This window comes from Sinocyclocheilus anshuiensis, unplaced genomic scaffold (assembly GCF_001515605.1).
Source record: "Sinocyclocheilus anshuiensis isolate Anshui unplaced genomic scaffold, SAMN03320099.WGS_v1.1 scaffold179, whole genome shotgun sequence".
Taxonomy (NCBI): domain Eukaryota; kingdom Metazoa; phylum Chordata; class Actinopteri; order Cypriniformes; family Cyprinidae; genus Sinocyclocheilus; species Sinocyclocheilus anshuiensis.
The window spans coordinates 1,143,236-1,155,445 of NW_015549577.1; the positions used below are offsets into that span (position 1 = coordinate 1,143,236).

General features: G+C 36.4%; 1 protein-coding gene across 1 annotated transcript in view; it reads right to left on the reverse strand.

Annotated features, from left to right (window-relative positions):
* Positions 1-11,295, reverse strand: part of LOC107657521 (carboxy-terminal domain RNA polymerase II polypeptide A small phosphatase 1-like) — a 34,493-nt gene extending 23,198 nt beyond the window's left edge. The window contains exon 1 of the mRNA XM_016445654.1: positions 10,935-11,295. Coding sequence (XP_016301140.1) covers positions 10,935-11,010 — 76 coding nt within the window. The 5' untranslated portion in view covers positions 11,011-11,295. The remainder of the gene's footprint in view (positions 1-10,934) is intronic.
* Positions 11,296-12,210: the final 915 nt, after the last annotated feature.

Here is a 12,210-nt window from a genome sequence, read left to right on the forward strand (position 1 = left end):
AGTTTTGCATAGTAAACTAACTTTCTGTGTCTGTTTGACAAGCTGCGTCCTTCATAGTTGAAGCCTTCTGTGACTTTGGTTAGACAAATACACATAATCAAGACATATAAAGCTATCTCTAACAAAGCAATAGTGACACATAGTACAAATATTTTTTACTCACATAAGTGTGCTGCGCCATTCCTGTCGGATCCAATATAGACGGCAATATAGCATTCCTTTTTAATCTCAGTCTCTCTGCAAATCCAGAGTCAATCTGTGTCTTGTTTACAAAGGAATCCGCGGTTAAATGAAGCGAACAAACGCTCAATATTTTACTCACGTGAGCTGAAACTTCATTCAAAATAAAGTTCAACCACGCATTCCTAATATTTGAATCCGAAAGGAAGGTTATGCAGCGACTGTGTTCTTCCACAACCAGGCACTGCACAATATTTTGCGATCTTCAATGGCATGTTTATTGCTTGGTTGCTAGATCCGGTTTAGCGCCACTTATGTCATTTCCCTACTATGTCATGTGCAAATCAGTGGGTGGGGCTACAGAATTAGGCATTGATATTCTTCTGTGGAGGCGGTGTTTAACCTACTTATTAGGGATGCACGATATTATCGGACTGATATCGGAAACGGCCGATAATGGATTTAAATGTAAATATCGGCATTGTCCCGATATGAAAAATTATGCCGATATGTCTTGCCGATAAGAGGAATGCGTTAACTCACATGTGCTCAGGGTGTGCTAGCGATTAGATCATGTCAAAAGTGTGGATCATTTAATGGATTTAAATGTAAATATCGGCATTGTCCCGATATGAAAAATTATGCCGATATGTCTTGCCGATAAGAGGAATGCGTTAACTCACATGTGCTCAGGGTGTGCTAGCGATTAGATCACGTCAGCAGTGTGGGTCATTCTTGAAGCAAAGTTTTGTCTGAATGATGATTAGATTGACTGTTTGGATCACTGCATTTAATCTGTGAATGCACGTACAGAATGACGCGTTCGGTGTATGATAGAGTAAACAGTAATAGCACGTGCAGTGACAGCCTCCCCCGGGTCCTAATGCCCGTTCAGTAAGGAGTTTTAATCTGTAGGGGGCGCTGTTGGCCTACTTCTAATTAAATTAAAAGTAAAAATAGCCTACACAAATAACATTTAGACTGAGTTTCTGATTAAATAAAGCAGTAATTGATGTAATAAAATAGTGAGTATGTTTTGATTTAAAGGTCAGAAGCTATAGCTTACATGAAAAAAAAAATCAAGAAACATGACACTTGTAAATTAAATAATTTTATTTATACTGATTTATTCATTAATGTGTAATACGTTTTATTTTTTTAAACAAATCATAAGCTCTAAAAGTTTTTCAGAATTTTTTTACAACTCTTTTGCTTTAGACCAGGGGTGGGCAAACTTGGCCCTTCCAGGCCACTTTCCTTCAGAGTTTAGCTCCAACCTAGGGCTGGACGATATGGCCAAAATTGATATCACGATATATTTCTTAATTTCGGTCGATACGATATAATTCCGATATCGAGGTGAGTTTTATCAGGGTTGGATCAAATCTCTGCAGGAAAGTGGCCTTGAAGGGCCAAGTTTGCCCATCACTGCTTTAGACCATCTACAAATGTTAAATCTTAAAATAAAATGTTAGGGTTAACATTGCATCTTTCTGGGGGGAAAAAAATGCAGCGATTGATATATAGTTTATTTAAAGTTATTTTCAAAGCTTCAATGTACTGTCAAAAAACCTTCATTATTGTTTATTTAATTCTAACAAATAAGTTCTTGTTAAAAACTAACCAAAATTAAAAATATTTAGCTTCTAATTTCTGCACAGGAGAGACTTGGTGTTGTATCCAAACAAAAGGAAAAATATCGGCATATCAGATATCGGCAAAAATCCAGTATCGTGCATCCCTACTATCTATTAGATAGCACATTCCAGGATCTGACGTTCGCTGGGCCTGGTGTCAATAAAAGCTTTTATTTCAGTAACAAGGACGTTTTCAGTTCTGAAACTTACAGGATATTCTTTTAGTACGATGACCTCTTATATATCAAAAGCTCACGTAAAAGTTGATTTCTCAATTCATGACCCCTTTAAAGCACTAGTAAGAATGAGCTGAAAATTGTAAACCTATCAGCAATGTTTTGCATTATGCCATTATTTTGGAAAAAGTAAAAATTTAGGTAAGTAACAATCTGTGAAGGCCAAAAAAAATCCTTACTGTTGAGCTTTACAAACTGAACAACATACACCATTGCAACATACTATGAATAACACCAATTTGCTTCCACCATGATCCTTCAAGACTGACTTCTGAGTTTCCTACTGGTAATTATGATTTTGTAGTGGCATTCAAGAGTGCAAAACCTGTGAACACAGCCATTACGACATGACCTCAAAGCAGTAACATTGTCTGCTAAATTGAGAGTTCAGATTCTCAAGACAAGAAAATCTAGGGATTCCTCATAAGCATCAGGGCATGTTGAAACAAGCCACACATGAAGAACTGAACCATGCTGCTGGACTCACACATGTGATGGTGGGCGCTTTCATGTTTACAGTACATGCCAGAGCACTAATTGAGTTACTCTGATGTGGTCCAACTTGCTTATCTCCCTTTTAGAACAAACATGTAGTTCTAATCAGGTTTACAAATGAAAGTGTAAAAAGATGTCACGAATAGTCCTCGCCTCGAAGACCACAAAAGTATCATCTGACTCATACACACCTCAAGCTACTCAGTCTTCCCACGATTCATGAAACAGCACTTTTGACAGACAGGTGCAAGCATGGCCTAAACCCAGGCAAAACCCACATATCAACCATGTAACTGATGTATCTGATAATAAGTGCCAGTTTAAAAAAAAAATCTATTTTGAGGAGGACTCAATTAAAATAATAATAATAAATATAGCTGCTAGCAGCAATACGGGGCCAAGCCTTGAAGGTGCAACAAGCACAGCAAGCATAGCAACCAGCTACTGCAAGAACATCAATCATAACAGTCACAGCAAACTCATCAAAGCACATCACACATAACAGTCAAAAGCTTTACAATGTGCATTTCAAAAGCACAAAACACTCCTAAGATTTTGTATATGAAAGCACTAGATATTATCCATTATCCATTAGCCACACAGGATTCTAAAACATTTTGTACGAGGAGTAGTGAAAAAACAGTTTTTCATTTACTTCAAAATACCGGACAAACAAAACGATGGAAAATGAAAAATGAGGTATCATCAGAATTGGCATAAACCAAGGAATGTATTGACAAAGAGAAAACAACATTTGAACAATGCTTTCAAAAGTTATAAGCATTTTCTCAAAAATCCTTGATCCTTATCTCTGGAACACTAGATGGCGCTGTGTTCAAACTTCTCAGGTACCTCCGGGACATGCTGTTGATGACCCTTACCCATTTTTGTATATAAATGTATGCTAAATTGTTCAAAAGACACTGCAATTTATGACACAATTCAAAATGGCGGACCAGTGGTTGATCAGATCCTGGCAGTATCCCCCGATTCGTCATGAGTCAAGGAATCCATGGACATCAAGGTCTTGATTTAATGACAAACTGTTCAAAAATTATAAGCAAAAAAAGTCAATTTTTGGTATCTCATGACCCGTAGGTGGCACTGTTCCCAACTTTGGCATGTACCCTCAGATCATGATGCTGATGAAGCGTACCAAGTTTCATTTCAATTGATAGAAGTTAGGCCGAGATACAGCCTCTGAACCAATTTTGGGTGGACATTGTTAAGTTTGTGGCACCATAACTTTTTAACTAAAATTAAAATCTAAATTCTGTTCAGTCATTTCTATGCAGCTCAGTCCAAAGATCATCTGAGGCAATTTTTGTAAGAACTTTTCATAATGGCTGCTACTGTAATGGGTGGAGTCTTAATGTAAGCTATTGGATGTGATCAACATGAGGAGGGTAATCAGGTGTACTAAGTTTAATTTTTCTAGAATATATGGTTCAAAAGTTATAACCTTTTGAAAAATGAAGTGCTCAGTGAAATCTGCATGTAGACAATTTCTGACATGTTTTTTATGTCACAATATTTTTCCATATTCATCCTTGTGCATGTACTCACAGTCCAAATGGTTTCTTGATCTTGACTATATTCAAATATAATAGCACACTCCACACATTGCTGCTCATTTGCATAAGGTCACATTTTTCTTGCAAAGTTGCTTATGCTGCTTAAATTTGCCAATTCTCATTAAAACGTCCAGACAGATTGTTGCTTTTAGTCACTTTTAGTCCAATACTGCTGAAAACACTGCTCGGAAAAATCACTGGTTTTGTGAGAGATGTTCAGAGTTTAAAGAGTGACTCTGAATCTTAATATCACACATGGCTGTACAGTCAGTACATGCTCTTGATTCCTTTTCAACCACGTCATACTTCGCCTTACAAAACAATCTGTTTCGCTTTACATTCATAGGGGCAACTGGAGATTTAACTACCTAGTTCTGCAACATTCTCTAGGCACATCACAAAGACTTGCCACTTTTTTAACTATAATACACCTTCCTAAATATTCCAGTGTATCACTTTCTTCACTTTGATTTGAGCACAAATAACTAATATATAAAAATGAAATTCTAAGACAGACGGAAAGGGTCTGTGCACTGTACTGAACCTGCTACAGGGAGTGGTTTTCATCAAATCTCTAACAAAAACACAGCCCTGTAAACCATCTTCATCTCTGTGTGCGCAAGAGGGGAAAAAGGAGTGCTGGTGAAAAAGGAGTGCTGGTGAAAAACACAGCGGTTGGAAAAACAAGCAGTGAGGCTGACTGCTAGGACTTTAGCCATAGAAGATCCTCCCCGGCTCTTACTGTAGTCGTCATTTAGAAAGCACGCTTGTGTTCATTCAAATGCATTTATAACGTTGCTGGAACATTTCAGCTTTATTTTTTTAAAGCATAAGAAACTGCTAAGCTCTACAAAGCTTAATACAAAAAGTAACAATGTTGGTGTAAATTACAAGCAAAACTAAAAGCAGCACTACATCAGTGTAGCAAAGTATCTCCTTTAACGTTTCCAATAAGTTTTGTAAAAATACAATGTCAAAATATGGGTGAAATACTGTTCCATCATCATTCAGCATAACAGATATATTTATGCAAAAAAAAACTTATTCTAACCTGTGTACTTATTAAAACATGTAAAAGAAAATGTAATCGTGCTAAATTTTATTCTATTTTAAATTATGAAAATTAATATTTTCTTGATGATAAATGGGTAAAACATAGTGATTTGAAAGACAGTGGCAAAGATTGTTAAAGATTAACAATTAATTAGTATTTGGGGGCTGCACTGTGATCCTTAAATAGAGAATCTTTTCATGTCATCTCTAATGATTCTTGTTTTAAATATGCCTGACAAGATTTTTTGGTATATTAAGTATTGTTACACTGTGACTGAATTACATTTTAGTGGGTCTTCTGTAAATCATGGTAAAAATATGCAGTATACACGGTGTTCCAAATTATTATGCAAGTGACATATCAGTAGGATTTCGGTACAATAAACTGTCAGATTTTTGTTTGTTTTGATTTTCACATCATTTCAGGTAATTGGTATCAATCTCAGACAGGTTTGTTTGCCAGGTCTTCTTAGGTAAATGGAAACCCTACTTAAAGAGGTTGTTCCGCATTATTAAGCAAGTCACAGTTCTCATGCGATATGGTGAGGAAGAAAGATCTTTCTGAAGATGAAAAGCATGAAACAATGCAATGTCTTGCAAAAGGCATCAAAACAAACAATATTTTGCAAAAAGCAAATAGAGATTATTGAACTGTCAAATGATTTGTGAGTGACTTAGAGCACAGAAGATCTTGGTCAGATAAAGATTTATTAAGGAAAGTTTCTGTCAAACAAATGAAATGTATTGTAATGGCAGCTGTAAAAAAGACACTGCTGAGCAGCAAACAGGTGTTTGAAGCTAGTGGAGTCTCAAGATCCTCTCCATGCAGACTGGCAGTTGTGTGTAAAGCTGCGTTTCAGTCACTGCTAACCAAACCTCACAAAGAGAAACCTGCACAGTGGCTGTAGAAACACATTTTCAAACTGTTTAGCACCATGGTATTTATGCAGCATGGGGATAGTTGTCCTGCATGAAAATCCTTTTATTTCCGAGAGCACTATTCTTCATTTTATACCACAGCAGAAAATGGTCAGTTATTAACTCCACATATCTTGCAGAAGTCATTTTAACACCATAAAATCTCACTTCCCAATATTCCAACACAAATCATCACCCACCGCCTCCTTGCTGATGTTGCAGTCTCATTGGAATAGGATGGCCATTCATCAACTATCAGAAATCCATTTATCTGGACCATCCATTGTACTGCAGCATTCGTAAGTGAATAAAATTGGTAAAAAAAATCGCAATTAGATTATTTTCCAAAATCGTTCAGGCCTACTTTATGCTCACAGCGCTTGGTCACGTGTCGCACCAGAACAGTTTTCGAAACCGAAACTTAGAAATTGCTCACGGTTCCGGTTCTTTTAAAAAAACAGGGTTCTCTGTTCCCAACCCTAGCCGCAACAGGACGCGACAAAGCGACCATTGAAAATCATTTGAACTTTGTGTCAGCACGTCATAAATAGAATGAGGCATCAGTTTACTGCATCCAGTGTAGACAACATCACTGATTATAATGGGTTCTATTCTACACCGGACGCGAGCGGTATTTTGTATTTTGTCGTGCCACGAGATGTGATGTGACCGATGTGATAACCATGAGTTCTGGGCCGCAGCGTGGCCGGTATAAACACCAGCATTGACTCAGTGGCCACGATTAGCTCCGGTGGCCATAACACAGGCATTAATGCGCCGCAGACGCGTGCCGTGATGCACAGATCAGCTCTAGTCTCTAACGTCACTGAATCTGCTGTTAAAAATGAACCATCCATTCATCATATCATCATGCAAAACAAAGAATTAGAATCATTGTAATGTGACGACCAAATATAGGTGCGGGTGGGTGGCAGGCGGATAATTTGAAGCAGCGGACTCGGGTGAAGTTTGAGCTCATCCGCGCATCTCTACACTATACTGACCTGGGTTGCCAGTAGCAAACAATGGAGTGCGATCTGCTGGACAGACAAAGTAATTACACCATTCAGAAGCATTTAATCTGCATTATATCTTCTGTAAAAAAAAAAAATTTCATACCGGCAGCATATTCGCCGACACCAATATATCTGTGACAGGCTCATATCGGCCGATAATATCGGCAAAACGATATATCGGTCGGGCTCTATATATAATTTCATTTTTGCATGGTATATATAAATATCACTGAGCAAACAAAAAAAGTGAAATAGCTAGATAGCTAGATAGGATTAGCAATGTGGAAGTCAAGAGCTGGAAAATATATTCTGTTTACATCACAGAAATTACAATCACAGCAGATAAGCAACACTGCAGGGTATAGTACAGTTTAGTCAAAACATTTTCTGGAACAACTGAAATCTTCAAAATTTTGAGAAAAACAAAAAATGTAAATCAACAATCAGAAAAAGCTACAAGAGACCTTTGTGTCCCTAAAAAGTTGTAGAAGCTAGGGCTGTCAAAAAAAATTTTGAATTTCGAATATTCGTCGAATTTAAAATAAAAATCTACATTCGAATGCAAAAACGTTGCATTCGAATTTTAGGTGTGCGTTAAGGAGGCAGCCTTATCAGCGGCACACGAGATGCATTATAATGTTTTTGTTAGCCTATCCAGTTGAAGCCACTAGATGCGGCGCTGCTGCGTTGTTGATTAAAAATATAGCGGAAAAAGAGAACATCAATGCGGAGAAGATCTTTTTTACATCAAAACCGAAACCAAGCCGTTCACACAGAACGCATATTTCACGCATTTTCTAGACGGACATCTATTACTGTTGCACTCGCATCTCGCACAAAATAGCTGCAAGTTAATGCAAGTTTAACTTTGAAAAAAACATATATCGAGACTTTATGGCGGGTTTTTCCCCATCCCACTGCATCTCATGTTTTTAAATTAAAAATGTACTCTGTGTGATTGGCTTTCCGCCCTTTGTATTAAACTATGCATACATACATGATGCTGTTTTGTTTATAGTTGTTTAAGCAACTTAATTATAATTGGTTTATAAACATTATTTTAAACATTATGCACTTTTTTTTCAGATTGTCATGTTATCTTATGATTTGAATGATGCGTGGAGAGAAGCCTAAAGCTTTTCTTCACCCTAACTGAAATTATGCATTTTAAATTCGAATATAATTCGAATTTTGATTAGGGGTGCTCCGATCAGGGTTTTTGAGGCCGATCACCGATCACAGAAAGCAGTATCTGCCGATACCGATCTGAAAGCCTTCTTTTTATCATTTATAACTATTTATAGTGATACTCCAATCAGGATTTTTAGACATTTAGAGGGCCTGAATTTCTTTTTTGAAATGGGGGGAATTCCTCTCTTAGTTGTCTCTTGTGAAAGGGGAAGCAGCTTTCACACAGGAGTCCACTACTGATCCGTGGCTGTTTACCACAAACATAACATTTATCCATTATTTTGATTTCAAATTTAAACATTGTCACAGAAAATGCTTTTCAGCATTGCAATTATTTTTTTACACAGTACAGTAATACAATCTTTCACAGACATGTTTAAACACAATAAATATAAACAACACATTATTCAATGCTTTTTACTTTTGCATTTACTTCTAGATTTATATATTAAGTTGCTCAAGCAAGTGGCAAAACAATTCAACTGCTTTTCTTACGTTATCACAAACTTACCATTGACAGAAATAGTCAGCTCTACTGCCTTTCCTTTTGCATTGAAATCTTTATTACAAGCAATCCTGCGGTTCATAAAGAACTTTGTTTTCCTACCTCCACGAGTGCCATCTATTATTGCCTTGTTGATCTAAAAGTGCTCTTTTCCTTTAAACTAGCCAAAAAGCCATATGTGTTGACTAAAACACAGTAGACTTTAATAATATGCATTTATTCCGCCCTTTGTATTAAACTATGCATACATACATGATGCTGTTTTGTTTATAGTTGTTTAAGCAACTTAATTATAATTGGTTTATAAACATTATTTTAAACATTATGCACTTTTTTTTCAGATTGTCATGTTATCTTATGATTTGAATGATGCGTGGAGAGAAGCCTAAAGCTTTTCTTCACCCTAACTGAAATTATGCATTTTAAATTCGAATATAATTCGAATTTTGATTAGGGGTGCTCCGATCAGGGTTTTTGAGGCCGATCACCGATCACAGAAAGCAGTATCTGCCGATACCGATCTGAAAGCCTTCTTTTTATCATTTATAACTATTTATAGTGATACTCCAATCAGGATTTTTAGACATTTAGAGGGCCTGAATTTCTTTTTTGAAATGGGGGGAATTCCTCTCTTAGTTGTCTCTTGTGAAAGGGGAAGCAGCTTTCACACAGGAGTCCACTACTGATCCGTGGCTGTTTACCACAAACATAACATTTATCCATTATTTTGATTTCAAATTTAAACATTGTCACAGAAAATGCTTTTCAGCATTGCAATTATTTTTTTACACAGTACAGTAATACAATCTTTCACATATGCATTTACGGTGTAATTACTACATTACTACTACATCCATGTTCATATTTACTGCAAACAATGCGCTGTTACTTTAATTCAGCGCTTGCATGTGCAGTGTGCACACTTTATTAATCCGTTAACATGAGCATGGAAAAAAATACGCACTGCAAATGGAGTAATGTGAACCTGGCATTATGTGTGTGCACTGCGAGTGTGCATGAGTGCACGGTGTCCAGGAGAGCGCGCGAGATTTTGATAATATTTAAGTACAAAATTCGAATTTAGTTTTTCAGCTAATTTGACAGCCCTAGTAGTAGCCATACTATTTTCCTGAAAAGTCAAATAATTGATTAAAGAGTCCCTTTTCATCTAACCTTTGACCTGCAAATAGTGGCCCATCTTGCTTAATGTGACATCATGACCTATGACCTTTTGATAATTTCACCAGGCAAAAGTTTGGACAGCTCATTGAATTTATTTCGTGTAATCTTAAAAATTTGTCATCTAAAGTCTTAAATGCTTGAAGTTTGAATTACAAAATTCCACCATTTCCCTTTTGTCATTTCATAATTTTGATGACTTTAATGCAAAATGTAAAAAACAGCATCAACAAAGCATAGTTGTGTCCAAAATTTAACTGATGAAGCATTTCCATTTTACACGTCCTTTCTTAATCATTTAATGAATCTTTTCCAAATTAATACGGACTACAAAACTTAACCAGTTTAATACAATAAAAGGAATGAGATAAGACGAGGGAGGCTAGCAGTCTGCCATTACCAAACAATGATTATAAGATGCAATCTTATCTCATGATAACCCGTCACCTGAGGAGGGACTCGGAGTCATTCGTTATGAGTTACTTGCACACATAAGCATAAAAGAGCACACACTACAAAGTAACCAAGAACAGCCTTCCCTCAAACGTCAGTGAAGAGTGTCATCATGGACACGCCCCCCTCCACTTCAAAGCCTTCACTTACAGAATTTTTTTTTAAGTTGTTTTCCAATTAAACTCGAGTTTATGGCATGCAAATGAAGCTAACTGTAAGTCATGTGATAGGTCTGCACTGTAACATACTATTATAATTATAATGGACTTGATCCTGATCCTCAAGATGCATCAACGGTCACCAGCCTTCAGAAAGTGGTGATCACATGTTTTTGTAGTGTTTTGATGTGCGGAAATGTGTGGTTGAACACTTGAGTTTTCCATAAAGTCGAGTCGATGCGGCATTTTGACGGAATTAAACTTTGTATGAAGCGGCCGCCGCGCTCCAAGCATTCATCAGTTTGACATGTGCCGACTCCAAACTTTCTCTCAACTCACCTCTGTCCCGTAAAGGAGCACTGGCTTCTTCATCCCTGCTCACTTGCGTTATGATCGACGAGGACGGGTGGTCCATGAGATCCGTAAAGCCAGTAAAAACGCAACTTCAAATGGGCTTCCGTATTAAAATATTTCCGTTGGCTACAACTGAATTGGAAAAAAAAAGAAGAAAAAAACTAACTGCAAATGCCCCCAAAAACCAAGACTTTTACCGCTTAAGAACATTCATAATGCGACACCATACGAGGGCTGAATATGATATCTATGCTTTTATAAGTTAGACGACAAAAAATAAAAAGTTAAGTTCCTAGATGATAACTTTTCACAACATGGAGTTCGGCTCTGCTCTCAATTTCGACATACAAACATGGAACTCGACGGTTTCAAGGCACCCTTCGTCTTAAAGGGGCAATGACAACTCAGGCAAGACGAGCCACATTTTGAAGTTTATGAATATGGAATATGTTACGAATCAGAAGAAAAACAAGTGTATCTACCAGTGCCTGTGAATATTTTTTTTAGTACCTGTTCAAATGTAACATTTAATAAGCAACAGGAAGGTAGCCTCACAAAGCAAAACATCAGCGCAACTAAAGTTTAGCTAAACGTTTTATTGTCTTGCACACATTAATATAAATTATGTAAATGTATTATTTTAATGTAATATGTAATATTTAAAAAGTAAATAACTCTGTACATCAATAATTATTATGTTACTGGCTTTACAATGTAACATTATACAGTATACAAATATACTATAATACGCACAATATTGTAGGCCAGGTTTAAAGTGCAACATTCAAAGGGTTACTTTTTAAAGATTCTCTGGAAATTAATTTTATCATTTTGGTGGGGTCAACTTTTTTATTTATTTATTTGTTTTATTTTATTTTGTATATTTTTTATTGAAAAAAGTCGTTCAAACGTACACCAATAAACATTTTCTTCGCTATAAGTATTCCATTTAGATTTTATTTATTTTATTTTTCTTATTATTTCACTTGAACTGGATAAGAAATATGACCTGTACAAAGTGTTCTATTCGCTCGGACTCGGACCAAATTAATATGCGTTGCCCCTTTAAAATCTTCAGACTTCAACAAGCAAACAAAGTTTAAAAGATCTCTTGGCCTCCGCGCAAGAGAGTGCTCGATTCTGAGTTAAAACAAGTAATATGTATCATAAGGTGTAAGGCGATAATGACTTTCAAATGAATGCGTGTATATTTTCAAAATTTTAACAAGTAAAACAACTTTCTAGCGAACTTTTTTTGGCA